The sequence below is a fragment of the Epinephelus fuscoguttatus genome, linkage group LG16 (assembly GCF_011397635.1).
Source record: "Epinephelus fuscoguttatus linkage group LG16, E.fuscoguttatus.final_Chr_v1".
Lineage (NCBI taxonomy): Eukaryota > Metazoa > Chordata > Actinopteri > Perciformes > Serranidae > Epinephelus > Epinephelus fuscoguttatus.
The window spans coordinates 30,967,910-30,987,018 of NC_064767.1; the positions used below are offsets into that span (position 1 = coordinate 30,967,910).

The 19,109-nt window shown below is 40.6% G+C and overlaps 1 protein-coding gene across 1 annotated transcript in view; it reads left to right on the plus strand.

The window, feature by feature from the left end:
• The window catches only part of dntt (deoxynucleotidyltransferase, terminal), a 121,376-nt gene that overhangs the window by 31,811 nt on the left and 70,456 nt on the right, over nucleotides 1-19,109 (plus strand). The window contains exons 5-7 of the mRNA XM_049600469.1: nucleotides 4,965-5,036; nucleotides 5,238-5,361; nucleotides 9,219-9,351. Coding sequence (XP_049456426.1) covers nucleotides 4,965-5,036; nucleotides 5,238-5,361; nucleotides 9,219-9,351 — 329 coding nt within the window. The remainder of the gene's footprint in view (nucleotides 1-4,964; nucleotides 5,037-5,237; nucleotides 5,362-9,218; nucleotides 9,352-19,109) is intronic.

Genomic DNA, 19,109 nt, shown 5'->3' on the forward strand with positions numbered 1-19,109 from the left:
GTGTTGAGTGTGAAGTTGTTTGAATGAGTGGTTCTAGAAAAAGCTACAAGCAGCAATACCAGACGCCAAGAAATCTGCCTGAACATGCACGCTTTGACAGGCACTGCACTTGTATATAATAATGCACCAGATGTGTATCATTCACTCGTTTTGTCAGATTTTCAACTTTTTGCTCTTTTGTGAAGCATGGCAGCAATAGTCAGCTTGGATTCACAACAATTTTCTGTGGTGACCAAAAATCACAGCAAAAACCTGTCAGAACATATCAAAGCATCCATAGACCCATGAAAAGACTGAAACTAACCATGTATTGATCCTACCAACTAGTATTCTCTGTGTGGCCAAAGCTTGTTTGAGTGTGTTGAGTGCTACAGACAGGGTATTTTTATTTATGATTTTGGTCTTTTCATGGAGATGTGTTGTCATTGTCAATAACAAAAATAAACAGAACACCCTCTCTAAATAAGTTACCTTTGGTGGGAAGTCAGAGCTATGAAGGGGAGAAGTAGGGCATTAAGCTAAGATCAAGAGAAACATGGCTGTGTGTACCAACGTGACCATTTGCTTAAGCTTAATTTTTTTTTAAAGATATTTTTTGGGAATTTTTCCCTTTATATGATAGGACAAATACAGCGTAAAGGACTGCTGTGGCAAGGACACAGCCTTTGTACATGGGACGCCTGTATGGGGTGCCGTTTGTAAAGTGTCTCACGCTGAAAATAACATCAACATTTTGCCACATTTAGCTTCAAACAATGTTTAAAAAAGTATTGTGATTTTTTTAACGTCACCTTTTACCACATTTACAGCAATATTTGTTAACTTAGAAATATATTAAATAGTTAAATCTAAATATTAAATGTGGCACCTAAATGTTAAATCTAAATATTAAATCTAAATCTAAATCTAAATGCTAAATCTAAATCTAAATCTAAATGCTAAATCTAAATCTAAATATTAAATCTAAATCTAAATCTAAATGTTAAATCTAAATGCTAAATATAAATATAAATATAAATGTTAAATCTAAATATTAAATCTAAATCTAAATCTAAATCTAAATGTTAAATCTAAATGTTCTGGGTGAAACTAAATATTTAGCTAATATGCAAATTCACACTGCCGGTCACCGGAAGTACCAAAATAAAAGCTCGAGATGGTCAGACTGTTTATAGAATCAAATAACGAATTAAAACCAACTTACAGAAATTTTATTTGACGTGTACTTTGAGTTGTTAGTGTCCCTTCGGAGGGATTAACAACCTAAGCTAAGCTAACAACCGTCAGTTCTTAGCCCCGTTAGCAGTGTCTGTAATGACTCATTAACTCTTAAACGGTCCGTGAAAAAAATATTTTCTTCCAGCGGATGTCTTAGTTACAACATGATTGAGCTAGCAAAGCAGTTTTGTGTTGCGATGTGTGGTATTTATTCAGTTTTGGGAAATCACGATGTCTAGAAAGCACCAGTGGCCGCAGCAGCAGCAAAGCTATCAGGACGTCATCTGTTAAATATTTTTTTCACGGACCGTTTAAGAGTTAATGAGTCATTACAGACACTGCTAACGGGGCTAAGAACTGACGGTTGTTAGCTTAGCTTAGGTTGTTAATCCCTCCGAAGGGACACTAACAACTCAAAGTACACGTCAAATAAAATTTCTCCAAACACGTTTCTTGTTATTTTAGGTAGTTATTATCACGCTAATGTATGTTCAAGTGTCCATTTCCCCCGATAAGTTGGTTTTAATTCGTTATTTGATTCTATAAACAGTCTGACCATCTCGAGCTTTTATTTTGGTACTTCCGGTGACCGGCAGTGTGAATTTGCATATTAGCTAAATATTTAGTTTCACCCAAAACATTTAGATTTAACATTTAGATTTAGATTTAGATTTAATATTTAGATTTAGATTTAATATTTAGATTTAACATTTAACATTTAGGTGCCACATTTAATATTTAGATTTAACATTTAACATTTAGGTGCCACATTTAATATTTAGATTTAACTATTTAATATATTTCTAAGTTAACAAATATTGCTGTAAATGTGGTAAAAGGTGACGTTAAAAAAATCACAATACTTTTTTAAACATTGTTTGAAGCTAAATGTGGCAAAATGTTGATGTTATTTTCAGCGTGAGACACTTTACAAACGGCACCCCATACGCCTGGTCTACCAGGTGAACTAGTGGGTGCCATACATCAATCCATCCATCCATCCATCCATCCATCCATCCATCCATCCATCCATCCAAGCCAGGTTGCAGGAGCAGAAGCCTGGCTGGCCAAAGTATTCCAGACGTCCCTCTCTCCAGCAACGCTTTCCAGCTCCTCCTCGGGGACCCTAAGGCGTTCCCGGGTCAGACGAGATATAGAATCCCTCCAGCATGTTCTGGCTCTGGCTCAGGGCCTCCAGTTGGATGTGCCCAGAACACCTCTAACAATGGGAAACACCAGGGGTCAGCATGCCTGGGTCCTCGCCCCTGCCTGCCACCCGGCACACAACGCACAGTCCTGCAGGGATGCCAGTCAGGCTCCTTGGTATTCATTTGGACCCTATGGCCCAAGGCCCGGCCACCAGACGCTCGCTGGCGAGTTCCCCCCCGGTCTGGCTCCAGAGGGGGGCCCCAGTGTCCCCATACAAGGCCGAAAGTGCTGTGTCATTGTAGTTTTCTTGAGCCGCTCTTAGTCTGGCCCCTCTCCTGGGACCACTTTGGCCTGGGAGACCGTACCAGGGGCTATTAGCCCTGACAACACAGCTCCCAGGATCACAGGGACACTCAAACCTCCATCACGTTAAGGTGGCGGGTCTTGGAGGAGTAGTGGGCACCCCAAAGCGCTATTTATTTTTGGACATGGTTTTATGGTGTGACTCCAGTAGAATCCACTGTTTCAACTTCGAGGTGAATACAGCTATTTAGTACCCAAGAGGAAATTTGGAACCAGGTGAACTATGGCATATGGATTTAACACAAAAAATGCATCGTCTTACAAACCATAGAAATTACAATTAAAATATGTAAAATAGCTCACATGGAATAATGTAGATCAGCATAACAAAATCTGGAGTACATCCAGCCAATATCATTCAACCCACTCATCAGTGCTTAAAATATCATCACCATCATTACCCACCAATTTAATACTACTCATCATCAGACTCATTATGAACATTTCATATTTTGATGACACGAAAGATAATAAAATGTAAGCTGCTGGCCTCTGTGGGCGAGCAAGCTTTTCTTCACTTTCTGGAGTATTTCATACTTTTTTTTGGGTATTCCTGTAGATTTTGTGCAGATTGTTTTTGTATGCTGTCAGGCAGAATGTAGCCCAATCTTTCTTCTTCTAACAATACCAATCTGCACAAATATGCCTTTCAGGTGACACTGAAGTGGAATCTCATCTTGCAGAACACATTTTGCTGTGAGTTATTGAAGGCTAAAAAAATATCACTTTCAAAAAGATATCAAAAATAGTTTTGAAATTTCAAGTACTAGACAGACGCGCTAACAAAACACACTCTCACACATGAGCGCACACACCGACAGGCATCACACCAATTTATCTCGTCTTAGGGGGAAAAAAAGTCTTATTGGGTCACTTGGCAATCATCCCCTCACCTATAGTCGTGCTCAGGGCAGAAATCACGGCAAGTTGTCAGGGAAAGTGTCGAGAAGTGTTTGCTTGGAGAGAACGCTGAGTCCCTGTAGGAGAACAAGGTGAGCTCTGCAGTCCAACTCTCTGACATATTAAACCTAACAGACACACTGCGGGTTTCTGAGCAAGTTTCAAAATCTGTCAAATCTGTCAGCACTGAGGCAGATTCATTAAACAAAATAACATAAATGTCTCTGGAGACTAAATTAGACCGCCTGTGAATGACCTCTCCCTGTTGTTGTTCTTACATGATTCAGATGTACACCCAGCGGTGATGGTTTTTTTTCCGCTAGGTTGTCTCTTTGAACAGATCGCGGCTCAAAACAAGAAAATGACACGACACGAAAAACAAAGTGAAACCAAACAGAGTAAAAACAAAACGCTTGATGTGCCTGTGAACATCGGAGTGACACTCTGTCAGCAGCGACTGAACCGCTCGCTGCTGACTGAACATCCAAAGTGGGGAAAAGATATAAACCTACTGACATGAAAGTCTGGGAGCACTGAGGCAAAGTTGGGGATGAATAGTCAGTATGTGTTTTCTGTGTGTGTGTGTGTGTGTGTGTGAGAGTCGCCGTGCATGTGAAGAAGTGTGTCCTCCCTGGAGCGGGAAGTGTGTTGAAGCATTATCCTTGCGTTTGAGGTTGGTCTTAGCTTGAGGGTTGAAAAGCAGAGGTGGACGGGTGGATGCATCGTTGAGCAGTGAAGGCCGCTTTAAACTGCACTGTACTCACAGTGCGGATCTTAGGTTCACTGGTTCATTGATACTAGATGTCATCCCGTCATGCACAAGCTTAAAATGCACACAGATACTTATTGTAAAACACAAATATACAGGCTCATTTTCAACACCAACAGCTTTTACAATTTCCCAAATGGAAGATGGCTGATTTTAACCAGATAACTGCTGCCTCATTTTATGCGTTCACATAATGAAGACAGTTAAAATGTGACCAGCAAATTAGCCGTGCTCTGCTGAGAGCGGCAGACAATTAAATGCGGAATAACAAAGTTGTTCCAGAGCAAACAATGGAAGCTGGGGAAAACATTACCTTGGGCTTTTTATGAACGCCATAAAACCGGTATTAATCCCAGGTTTCACAACAACAAAGTCGTTATTTCTTAAAACGAAATGGAAATGAGGACACGAGGAGCACCTGATTTAAGTGGAAACTGTTTTCAAATGAGCAGCAATTCGAGGCCATTTGTTAATTGCTGATGGAACAGAAACCACGGGGAAAACATGCCGATGCTGACACCAAGGGCGTTTTTTTAATAACATCATCTACTTTTATATCTTCCAGGAGATCCTTCAACATGGCCGTTCGTTTGAAGTCGAGAGAATACTTTCTGATGAAAGGTATCAAACACTTAAGGTCAGTGGGCAAAAAACAACTCCATCACTCGTTTGCTTTTCCCATTTTGGTGCTGTGAGACTGCTGTGAAAAATGATTTGCATCTGCTATCTTTTAAGGACATAGAGCTCTTGAACACTTTGAATGCTAACCCCCCCTGAGAAGAGCCTGTCATTTCAGAGCATGTCTTCTTGATTACGTCCTTACCTCGTTTCCTGCCAGCTGTTCACAAGTGTGTTTGGGGTTGGACCTAAGACGGCTGAGAAGTGGTACCGCAGAGGGCTGCGCTCATTCAGCGACATTCTGGCAGACCGCAGCATTCATCTAAACCGGATGCAACAAAGTGGTACATCAACATCTCAGCATTTCCACTCTGCCACTCCACAAATTACAGACTGAAAATTACAACTCAAGTTTGTTTCCAAGGAAGACTTAAAGACGTAATCGTTAAATTTCTCCAGTGGGGGCTGCATGTCATTTGGGATTTTTTGTCCTTTTTTGTCCCATAGGAGGCTCCTTATGTGAAGCACTAGCTGTAATGTGTTTTCTCTAAAGTGAGATGAGATGTGACCAGCAGGGAGTTTACAGTGAAAACACAATGGAAAAGGCAGCAGGGGTATTTTTAATAAAAATCAATGGACAGTGACTGTGACGGAGAACGCTTGCTGTGGAATTCCCATGAGTTCTCATCAATCAGCTGGGCAGGGAGGGCCATCAAAGCAAAGACCGTGAGAGGTCGATGACTTAAAGCTGGGGAGTTATAATTTGTTTCAAATGTTAGAGGTAAAGGAAGATTTTGGTTCATATTTTTGTGAAGGATCGCCCTTCATTACCCTTGTAAAATTCAGTTTATTTAAAGACTGATTTTGGATGAAGGTGTCTGGACAGTTTCCAGAGCAGTAATAAATTAATTTGGTGCTAGGAAAACTAAAGCCTGGTATTAACATGCATTGTGGGTGAACAGGAATGAAGGCACCCACTTCAATGCATCTTGAGATCTGATCACTCAGATCACATTTGGAGATGGTTTGGGGTGCATATGGCAATATTATTTTTTTATTTAGCATTGTGTATGCTAATGTGTGTCTGGCCAGATTGAAGGACCGTTTACTCAGCTGAGGTCCTTGCTTATCCGGCTCCCTGCTGGATATGAAAACTTTCTGTTGCTGCCATTACACAGGTGAGATGCAGTGCTAAAGGACGGTCTCTGGAACACCTCAGCATCTGCCCACTTATCACAAGAACACAGCAGCAGCTGTTAATCCATCCCGACAAACTCACATTGAAGAGAGATTTATAGTTGTGCGGCAGACCCTATGCTGTAGCCTACGCACGTCGCCTACGCCACTGTGAGCATTTATACTTGTGCGGTGGTGTGTCTGTGTCACTCTGCAGTTACACTTTCAAAACACTAGTCGTCAGTGGGGTTTCCGTGAAGTGCTGTAACGTTTAGTTGATTCAAAACACATACAAAATACACATTAAATATGGCTTAATAGAGACAGTTTCAAACACAAGTACCCAAATTGGCTTCACTGTAACTCGTGGCATTCACAGACAAACACTTGTCTTTATCTGGACACATTTTCCCCACAAATACAACATGCTAACGTTATTAGCACAAGCCTATGGCATTTGTATTGTATAAATTAACCTAGCAGCTAGCGATCTTTTCCTTTTCCCTCAAAGATAATGGTACATAATTTGGCTCCATTACAACTCACAAGGTTCAGGGACAAAACAACTGTCTTATACTTAACAGCTTTTCCAAACTAATATAACATGCTAACGTTATTAGCACAAGCCTATGGCATTTGACATTGTATAAATTAGCCTAGCGGCCGACAAGTGGAGATTTCCTCTTTTCCTGCTCATATGAAGCCAGGATAAATCCCGAAGTATAAATCCCTGAAGGATAAATTACACACAAGACTTAAAATGTTATTTTAGTGGAGGCTTTATTGTCCTCACAATTTATTGTTTCTTATCTGTGAAATCAAAGTAAATAAAAGCTTTGTTTCCACTGAGGGAGATGGTTTCAGTTTACAGAAATAGACAGGAGGTGTGCGTTGCCGCAATGTGTAGTTACATTTCTCGGGAGGTGCACGTCAGGTTACGGCGTAGGCTCTGTGTTGACATGAAGTCTACGCTGTAGCTACAGCATCAATTCAACGCAGAAGTATAAATTCCGCATGACACATTATTATTATTATTATTATTATTAACATTAGCCATGCAATGCAGACAGTTAGCCCTATCACTGTGTGCCAGTAGGTTCTTACCAATTGCCCTCGATGTGAAGCTCACACTCCTGCAGTCTCCTAATGATAGTGAATGGAATGATTCCCATATTGTTTTGCATATAGAACGAGGAAGTGAGATCAGATCACAAGTGGTCACTTGAGATGCACGAGGACAGAATGTGTCCTCGTGCATCTCAAGTAACCACTTGTGATCTGATCTCACTTCACATGACATTATGATGTCAGGTGTAAACTGACTTTAAGAGAAAATCAAACTGTGATATGGTTGTTGGTTGGTCCATCACTTTGGTCCAGACTTCAGTATTTTAACTGCTGGATGACTTACAAAAAATCATGGTCCCCAGAGGATGAAACCTACTGATTTTTCCCATAGCCCCACTGGTAAATGAAAGCAAAATACACCACCAGGAGATTGAAATAGGCTATATGATTTTTTAGTGAGCTGTCTTGATAACTACTGGATCAATTGCCATGAATTTTGGTACATTCATGTTCCCCTCAAGATGAACTGTAATCACTTCGGTGATCCCTTAATTTCATATGGTCAAAATTCCAATTTGGACAAATTCCTGCTAAAGTAAAAGCATTCCCATGCTCACATTTGCCTATTTGCACAAAGTACAGCTAAGGCTGATAACAATGTGTATTTTTTCATAAACTTTAGTATTTGACTATCTAAAAGTTTGACCTGATGACAGCAGTACATGATATTTGCGGGGATCAACAAAGTTCACAAAGACTGGGAACATCTGCACCAAACTGCATCCATCCAGAAGTTATGTAGACATTTCACTCAGTGAACCAAAGAACAGCAACCTTGTGGTGCTGCAGGAAAGGTCAGGAGTCAATAGGCTAAATTCTCTGGAAACCTTGAATGCCTGTACCAATTTTTATAGCAGTCCATCAAATAGGTGTTGAGATATTTCAGACCAAATTTGTGGACTTACTGCCAGACTGACAATGCCATTTTAAGAGCTAAAAACCAACAGAAAATGACTTAGTTAAAAAAAACAGGATGGAAACCTTAAGGAGGAGCAGTACAAAAAGTTATAGTTTAGAGCATATCTGCAGTGATTATTCTCTGAGGTGATGCAATGCTCAAATCTGAGCGAAATAGCTGAGTGAACAGGAATACAGCAATATACTGTAGGAGCATCCAGACATGTAGATGACATCAGCCTCAATTGTTGTCACTGATACAAATCCCACAGAGCTTTTAATGTACGTGGTTAAATGTCTCAAAGGGAAGTACTGAATATGCAGCTTTTTCATTTGTGTGCTTCCTCTGCAGCTCAGGATGAGGCTGGATGCATATACTGTAGCACTGCATGAGGTGGTAATTCAAAACATTATATTAGGCTGCTCGCAGGTTCCCATTCAGTTTGAAACTCCATCCGATGATGTATTATGCTGACAGACATCTTCATCAAACTAGTCATAATCCATCATTCGGAACACTGCAGTCTCCACTCCGTGCAGAGAAATAATGCCGCTTTTTGACATGGAAAATGTGTTTGAACCCTGATCTCTCCACTGTATTCTGTAAATCTCAAAAAAGCAGAACCATGAATTATCCCATTTATTTTATTGCAGCCCAGACAGAAATGTCATTGAAGATTTTGTAATTAATTGACAGTGCAGCTCCGGCTGTTCTAAGCGAAGAAAAAGAGAATCAAGTGAGAAAATACAAAGTGAGATGGATGAAATCAACAAGATACCCATCCATCCATCAATCATGATTTAGCTCAGTATCTACAGTGGCTGTAATCCTCTTGTGTCTGCAGCAGCCGTGCACTGCTAGTCACCTTCTATCAGCCAGCAGAACATATCACATTTTACCTTACTTTTAATTCACCCTGACTTGCCACTTCTCCAGAGCAAATGGATATGATTGATGGCTGGCTCCCAGACTAATAACCACGTGGGCTTTTCCCTACAGGTTTTCTGCATTATGAAGACATCTCCAGGGCTGTCAGTAAAGCAGAGGCCCGATCCCTGAGGAACATTATTGACGAAGCTGTCCATGCGATCACACCGGCCGCCATGCTTGCACTGACAGGTGGCTTTCGCAGGTACATGACTTGTCTCCTTCTCTCAGTGGTGATATGGGAGTTGAATAAGAGCAACACTTACTATCCTGAATTTTTTCCTGTTTTCAACTGTTGTTAAAATCATTTTGGTTATGCACAGGGGAAAGCAAAGATATTAGAAAAGTCTCAAGAGGTGTGCAAACTTATTAAGTGCAGTTACACAAAACAAGTTACACTGATTGCATTGCATAGAAGCATTAGAGATGCATTCTGCAGTTGGGATGAATTAGTAGATCAAATGTGTACATGATCACGGTCTCTTTGTTCTCAATCATAAAAAACTGAATCACACAGGTCATTCCAGTCATAGTATTGCATTTACATTAAGACGTTAAACTTTTCTACTTGTTGTTGAAATTGAAATTGTCAATCTCAGAATGCATGGTGAGTGCTCTTGTAAAGCTACCTACTGAGTGCAACTATTTGCTCACAGCCGGTGCCTCCCTCTGTTGCCACCTCTTTGTGCTGCTCTTTTTTTTTATTATATTTTTTTTTATGTGCGGTGCTTTGTGCCTGAGTAAGCGTGGAGCACTCTGCTCTGTGGTGTTGTAAAAATCCAGCCATAACCAGTGGCGTGTGCGGTAAATAATTCAAAAGCAGTCTGGCAGTAAGGACAGGCGCTTGCCTCTCAACAGGGGTGACAGAGCTGCCACAGCTTAGCTGATGGTCTTTAATAGTGCCCAGGCTACAAACATTACATGTTGCCAGGCAGAGTTATCTTTTTTCTCTGAAAAACATATGAAAGTTTCCCTTTTCTCTCTTCATTGTATTCTAACATATTCCTGTTTATCAAAGTATGGTAAAAAAAAAAAAAAAAAAAGAAAATAGATTGAATTTTAAAGTGCGTCAAAGCAGCTTCTACTAAACAATGACCACTGTGGCAAGTGACACTTAGCAACAATTTACCAGAACCTAAAATGCTAAGCTATTTAAACTGTAGCGCAAGTGGAGATCTGTCATAAGCTGCATGCCATTTCATACTACATACTAATTTAATTTTGTACTAACAGGACATGCTAACCTTTTTAGTATATTGTTTTTTTGCAGTTTGTGTATAACAAATCAGCATAATTTACTGTTTTATAACAATGATTGTATAAGCAAGCAGCAACCTTAAAACTGAAGCCAACGTGCAAGTGTCAAAATCTGCAGTTCCTCTAATGGCCACTTGAGGCTAACTCCAAGAATCCCTATAAACACCCAGGTTCAAACGTCCAGCTTTATAGCATAAATAAACATGTTTACAGCCTGGTCAACATTCATGACAACTGTTTGAAGGTTGCATTTTTATATGAATCACCTGTTCAAATTTTATTAAGGCTTAAAGTAACACATAATTAAGTTGCTATGATGCTGTTAGTTAGGCAATGTAACCTTGGCCCCCAGATTCACAGATTCTAGGCTAGGGCACAGCCTTGGTTATTTCAGTATGTTTTCAGTTCATCAAAGTTAATTGTAGCATTTAAAAGTCTTGTCTTGTTGTTGTAGTAAAAGACCCTTTGAGATGAATGTGTAGTTTTTCCAGGAAGTACAGTCTGTTTTAATGGTTTAAAGCCGTTTCTTTGCTTGTGAAAATTAGCATTAGCATTATCACAGTTAACCATAGCTGTAAATGCACTGTGATAACCTAGCAAGCAGCTAGCGTTAGTTTTAGCTCTAACAGTTTCCAAAATCCAAGATGGCCAAAATGCTAAACTCAAAGCTTCAACACGGGAGTCCACAAACCAGTGGGTGACATCACTGTGACTTATTCTTAAACCATATAAAAACCAAACCAAAAAAACAAGGAATTGCAGTTTAAAAAGCAGCAAGTTTAGCAATAAGCTAACACCAGTGACTGCCCACAGCACTCTAAGGTCTGTCCTCTAGGGGTGTAACGGTACACAAAAATCTCGGTTCGGTACGTACCTCGTTACACAAGTCACGGTTCGGTTTTTTTTTTGGTACAGTAATGAAAAAAATAGACAACTATTAAATATCTTTTACTTATTGGTAACCTTATTAAAACATACCACCACAGCAGTTAAGTCTTTTTACACAGTTTTTGAATGAAACAAATATAATCCTGCTTTTTCACATTGTTTGAATGAAAATAGAAATATAAAAGTGAAAAATAAAATCCTGCTGTTTTTTAACACATTTTTTGAATGAAAAATATAAATATACATTTCTGCTTTAACAGTTTTACTCAATTAAAATAAAAAGTATAGTGCAGCTGGTCAGCTATAAAGCCTGCTCAAATTCAGTTTTACTAGGAACTTACTTAGCTTTCCCACTTTGTTAAAGTGCAGTAAACAAAACATGCTTATATCTAAAGTGCAGCTTAAACAGTTTTACTCAACTCCAAATGGCGTTGGTTATTTCTTTAGCGCGATCAGAATGGTCAGGGAAACGCTCTTTCTTTTTAAATGACGACGATATCGTAGTTTGCACCAGATTGCTTTTTCTAGTCGTGCCGGTTAACGTTCAAACTCGGGTGGTGTCGCTTTAGATGCGTTAGCATGTTAGACGTGTTTCCAAGTACATACCCGACCGCTGTTCTGCAGTGTTGACAGTGTTGGCTTTTGTCTTGTCCACTTGTTTATTTCCATCTTCGTATTTTGCCCTGAAACCAAAGTGTTCCCAAACGGAGGACTTAAGGTTTGCGGATGGGTCTTCAAGTTTGTCAGGCTCACTTGCCATGTTGTCAAAATGCGAGAATGCGCTGCACAAAGTGAAAGCGGAGATTTACGGGACTCGGTCCGTCACTCAATTATGTCCGTCGGGGAACTTGATCTTATAAATGGTTCGGCTAGCAAAAACGGAATGAAAATAAAACAAAATAAAATAAAATAATATCCTGCGCCCAATAATTCAGTACAGGGTCGTGCCGAACCGAAAGTCGCGTACTGAACGGTTCAACACAAATACATGTACCGTTACGGCCCTACTGTCCTCACAGTGAAGCTGCTGTCCATGCACCGTCCATCTTTAAAAAAAGTCAGGTGATTCTTAGCAGGGGATAATGTTAACAAGCCAGCTAAAAACAGCAGGGAGACCAACCTGAAATCAACCTCTAATCAGACTCACAGTGAAACAGCAAACAGTTGAGCTCCAAATGGTCAAGGTCACAGAGTGTGACTGGTAACTATAATGTAGCCTGATTATTTGCTTAAACTACTCATTACACACCACTTAAAAAAAAGAAAGAAATCACAATACTGTAGTATTACTATGTAATGTATTACTGTCCAGCACTGTTTGGAACACGGCTATACAGTCAGCGGATTGACTCAATAATGTGTATTATACAGCAATATTTACCTAAAGTTTGCTTTAACTAATGCCACCATAAGCTACTGGTCCTACCAAACCAGGCATGGCTGCTAAACCTTAGTGTTTAAGTGTTTCCACTTTCATGTGCAACTAAAGCCCTATTTGCACAGAAATATTAACTGGGAATTTCTACTATTTGAAAAAGTTGCTGAGGTTGTCTGTGATCTTAATCCTGTGCAAATCTGCCATGTTCATAATTTGGCAAGGAAGAATTCCAAATACCTGCCATATTTTGTTGAACACAGAGGTCATGTCATAATTAGTCCCATGCAAATCAGCATGTGATTGGAGGTTTTTCTCTGTGCCTTTTCTCTACCTCTGATCAAGAATTAAGATTATCATTTTATTTTGAAAGTTATCCAAACTAGCCCTGACTGGCACACATTAATCCGACCACACCTTTAAAAGTATTAATAAACAGACAATCCAGACCTGTGTCCAGTGTCTTTACTACCTGGGTTTATGCCCCACAAAACGCAGACGTGGTGGGGTGGTGTCTATGTCATGAATTCCCCAGGTAATGCTAGTCCTGTCCTGTGTTTAAAGCCTGGACTGTGGTGTATATTAAATTAGTCTCAACAGTTACAACTTTCTTAAGTAAAGATGATATCAAACAGCACAAGAAAAAATAGATCCAATATCTCTTATCTTCAAAAGGATAAATGACAGCTGGAATGATATCTGATTATGTAAATAACTGCTCCTCAAGGGGATAATGTGGTAAAAGAGATGAGGAAAGTGATTAGAGCATCATGGATAGTTAACATCAAGAATGAAGGGGAGGAACAGCGCAAGATTTATGGTCCAGGAGTCGGCTGTGAAGCGTAAAGGGGGCCTGTGAGGAAGCTTTTATGGCTTCAAACTCAGGGAGATGAAGCACACACATTTACCTCCTCTCATATTTGGTGCAGGCGTGGGGAGTATTACGTGAGACCTAATTGGAATCACGCGGAGCTATAATTGAAGAACGATGACTTGTACGTTATCAGTCAGTAAGTAAGTCATTTACCTTTATCTTGCTGAAAAGCAGATTCTCCAGACATGGTTTAAACACAGCGGGAGGTGTTATAAGGCCTATTACACCAAAATAGTTCACATGCTCTCTAAGATGCCAACAGCAACGCTAATAACCCACTAATTCTCTCCAGTGTGACATATTTGAAAATGTTCCTACTAAAGTCCTGTCAAAGCTCGATTTAATTACCTATAATTTCCAGCGTGATGTAGTCTCTTATTAGCTTCATCTTTCCAACCGATAGCCCTTGTCAAAAATGGAGAAGCACATATACTATATACCTCTTTAAATAGATGTACTCGGCTCTGGCAAATCTTTCATCTCTGTATAACATACACACAAAGAAACAACTCAGCTCCCAAAAGTTTCATGGAATACACGCCGCGCTCCAGTAAACTCAAGCTGTCACCCACTTCAGAGGGAAACAGCATGGCGAGGATTTGTTGATGCCACTGACATTAGCCTTATTGAAAGGACAGCTGTGGAAGGCGGGTGACGAGTCTTAAAGCGGTTTTGTTGGGGGGAGGATTAAAAATAGATTAGGCTTGAAAATACAGCTTCTACCACCACTGCGTGTGAAAGGCTCACACGGTGTCAGCGGAGTGTGTATTTATTTTAGCGTGAAGCCAGCAAGTCCCTGCTGTGGATCTTATTTAACATCAGATTGTCTGGAATACGACTCAAAGTGACACTGATGAGGGGCCCGATGGTGTCTGCTCTCAAATCCTCAAACAGGGGCTGAGTCCCGCTCCATTGTTTCCCTCGAACAACCACAGAGATAAGTAATCCTTATCAGTTTAGTTCAGGGTGTCATGACTTTTAAAACCAACTCTATTATCAGCTCGCAGGGGGAGAAAGCAAAACAAGCTGTCTGATCATGAGGTATAGCCCATATACGCTTCGCACTTAGTGCTTTTTCTTGTTATATCTTCCTGATTATCACCTTGTTTTTCTGTGTTAGCAAGAAACTTCAGATGGCAAGAGAGATACAAGGTGAAGTGACGCATCAGTGCGCACAAACCTGTTTCTTTTCCCTGACCAGCCACTTTTGACTGCTGCCCAACTCTCCTTCCTGCAGATAAATGCATTCTGTGAAATTTCCAGCAGCAGCAACACTTCCCACATCTGTATTATTTATACATGTCGCCGTGTCGTCCACACAAATTTGTAAATAACTATGTATATTTTATAGGCTTTGTGCTGAAAGGATTAATAATTTAACATTTTCCCTCACGCAATAAAATAGTAGACTGGCTAAATCCAACTGCTCTGCTCTTTTGTTGCACTTAATTTAAAGAAACACTGGCGATGTTACTGTGCACAGTGTGTTAACAGCCCATCAAAGCTAATATTTTCAGCCGAAACCTCCCCAGCCATATCTCCCGCTGAGCAGGAGTGGATGCCTAATGCTGAATAAAAACAACGTTCTGAAGGTGCACCATTAGAGGCAGAGAAGAAGAAAAAACACCCTCTTTCCTGGAGAGAATGTGCCTGACGTGCTGTCGTCTACTTTTCCGCTGACTAGAGGAGGTGCACAGACTCAACACATACTGATGCTCCAGTGCAATCAGGAGGGAGCTGAAAAAGCGTAACGCCACGGTGTCTTCTCCTCAAATAAACACCAATTCCCATGTTTCCCAGGCTTGGATAAAATCAAGTTGTTTTTAAGCTCTGATTGGAGGTGCTCTGAATTTATGCTGATGATAACTCTGTCCCTCGCCCGCTTAGGTTTTTTAGCTATTCATGGCACACATCTATGCAGTGCACTCGAGTGAGTTTTGCCAGCGCAGCAGAGGCCAGCAGTGAGATTCACTTAACAACTTGAGCGCGCTGCACGAGCTGGAAGTGTTGTGGAATCTCAGCCCTGCCAATTAAGAGCGTCGGAAGGTTCGGAGGGAAAGTTGCTCATTCAGCAGATGGAAAATCTGTGATGCAGTCTCAAATAGCTGTGTCCTACCAGTCAACTCATTAAAGAAGTGTCAACTTTTCACATAAAGACCTACATAAATACCACTGAGTGTAAACACAAGCGTAAAAGTGAGCACTCCCACACCTTCTATTATTTTAGAAAGAGAATAAATTACATACAGTCAGAGTGCAAATTAAATGACTGTGACTAAAGCAGCATCTGCTGAGTGAACCTGAGTGAAGCCAGGCACTCATTCTGTTAATGCCACAGGGGTACATGCTCTCTGCCACTAACGCTAACCATTAACATTATCATGCCTTGTGGAGCTCTAATAGCTGTTTTCTAATACTTCCTTGCTCCCTGAATTAGCTGCGGTGACCTTTCGAAGCTTTCCCACAAGCCATTCACAGCCTCCTTTAATGTTCCTCTCTCTTGCTGCCGTCACTCATTTGTTAGAGGCGGCGAGGAGAGATCAAACACGGAGGCTCGCGGCAACCGAGGCTTCTTTGCAGCCATATCGCCACCATCATTCGTTTTCATTTCGCCTTGCTGGCACTTTAGTGCACATGATTTCGCCTATTGTTTATCAAAAGGTTTGCGAGTGCGTGTGTGTCAGTGGGTGTTGAGTAACGAACAGTTTGAAATGATGCCTGGCCTTTTAGCAGGTAGCACCGGTGTAGGCCAAATCTGAGGCCACAGCCTGGCGGGGGAAAGCTTCTGTCATTTGAGGGGGCAACTTCAGCAGCATTCATGGGTGGTGTGTTTGTGTCTGCATTGTTCTCACTGTCATGACTGTGGAAAAAGCCGCAATATGAGGTTGTTTTAGTGGGTTACTGTATTCACAGGAAGCCACTGTTTTGTTTTCATCATTCCATCCGACTGCTTTTTGAGTCATTCTGCAGCCCAGAATGCACTGAGTGAGAGGAAACACTTTAGACAGGTGACAGTCAATCACAGGGCTCACAAACACATTCACTCTCATATTTACACCCAGCAGTTTCTAATTCAGCTGAGTTTGCCACCATTTTAGTAGGCATCCATTTTCTTGTTTTCTCATTTAAACGCCAAAGTACAGACCAAATTTGATAAGCAAATTAGTTTGGCTGTCAAAACTAGCTTTTTCCAGTTTTAGCCAAGGTACAGGGCTATCTCACTCCCAAAGATCTCCAGAGAGTGATTAATGCTTTTATAACCTCTGGAGATGACTATTTATTTTGGAAACAGCTTGCACTCAAATCTTTTAGTGTCGTACAATACAGTAACATAAAAATTTTGAGTACACTATACACAAAGTAAATGCGTCACATGACCCTTGTCTGACAGTTGTCAGTTTAACATATTTTTTTGCTGTTGTTTGAGCGTTTAATTCTATGCGATATAAATATAAAAATATAGAGTACACATACTACAACCCTTTTTTCTATTTCACTGAACAATGTTATTATAATGTTGCTAGCTTGGGTTTCTACACTGCAAAAATAAGGCAAAGAGATTAATTTCAAACCAGGAAGTGCTTTATTTTACCTCAGCACAACTTTACTTTAGGCATGCTAATATCCACACAGGCGGGAGGTCACTAACTGTGTCTACAACCTAAATCATGATGCAAAATGTCTTTTACCACAACATTAACAGTACCTCATTAGAACCATTGTGAAATACATAAACATAAATCACTGCATAATGGTCACTGTGACGGATTTAGAACACATTTAAACACCATTTTCTTCGGCCTATGGCCTTAAACACATTCAGTACGTTTACATGGACAGTTTAATTCCACTTTTAATCGGAATGAACGGCCATTCTGATTAAAAGTGGTCATGTAAATGGTCATTCCGATTGAAAAATAGTCATTCCGATTGAAAATTAAATCCGATTAAAGGGGGTGGTTTATTCCGTTTGTCATTCCGAATGAAAGAATTTTGTGTGCATGTATACACTCATTCCTCTTTAAGTTCATTCCGGTCTTTCTGCGCATGCTCGTTTCCTTGCCCTTCTGGTGCGATGACGTATATAGCGCGCATAGCAACGGGCTGCATAGCAACGGGCTGCATAGCAACGGGCTGAGCTAGAGCAGTCGGACTCGTTGCACTCACTGGTTTCCATTCACCACAGCACGGTCTTCTGCCTCCCTTCTCCTGCTCAACAGATGAAGCATTAGCAGAACAAGGTTGTTATCGTACTGCTGCTTTAAGAATATAAGCGAAACACACCCGAAAAAGGCACTAAGAACGGTGTCGTCAAGCATCTTGTTATCCGGAGTGAGGACTACAGTGTTTTCTTCCGGTAAATGTAAACACGTAACATCCGCCCCGCCCCCTATCCAATCAGAAACCTTCCCCGCCCCAAACCTTGCGCAGACCTGAATAAAGGCGATTGAACTGATCTCCCATGTAAACCCTCATTCGGAATGAATATTTCCCATGTAAACTACCTGGAAATACTTTAATTCCGAATGATTTCATTCAGATTCATTTCATTCCGAATGAGAAGCCATCATGTAATCGTAGCCACTGTCTCATGGCATGTTGGGAAACTCCATCCATTTAGCCCCAAAACACCACAATACCTGCACAATGGTTGTGTTGTTTATTGGCCTTAAACTAATGAGGCAGAAGTACATTTTAGCCAAATTAACTCAAAAATTGTTGACTTAACATAAACAAACTATGTAAAGCTCTCAAGGGTTGAGTTTTTGTGTCAAGTGAACATTAAGTTTTTATGTCATTTTGACAGTCTGGGTTATCTGTGTAGACTTTACATTAAAATCCTGTGTCATGGATGGATTGGGGTTGACAGTGTAAATGGGATCACATAACACCAGTACTGGCCTTCCTCCTCCTTGACCAAACTATAAAAGCCAGTGAATCCTTAACTACCAGATACATGTTCCTGTGCTCATTTGAATTACTGAGACTTTCTTAGCAAACTTCAACACTGTACTTGCCTGAATCTGGGTTTAAGCAGAAAAGCACACATGACCTCACAGTTAGAATTATGGGGTTTGGCTAAATGTTATAATGAAATTGTGTCAACTGGAGGTGCACATGTGTGACAATCTGAAGAACAGAGGGATGTAACACAAAGCAAGTACGACATAGCCAGGTTCCTTTTTTGCCTTAGCTGACTTGACAAGCCTAAAGCCCCAGTCAGAGATAATGGATACCATGGGTCTCAACTTGTTTTGTTAACCTGGATTTTTTTCTTCAGGCTCAGTGTGCAGTCCCATAAAAAGGGATATTTGGCGTGTCATTTGACTCTTCTACTGCACATCATGGACTGACTGCATGCTGCCTCCTTCCAGCTATGAGGAACACGAAGAAATTATTACAGCAAAAGGCAACACTGTTGTTGCAAAGAGGGCGAGAGAGGAATGCTGGCAGAAAATGACTTATTGCGTAACTTCATAAGTTTTCCACTCAAAACACTCTCAATGCCTCGTTTATTTCTAATGTGACAACTGCACATTTTAGAGCTCGTAAACTTTAAAGGTCAGTG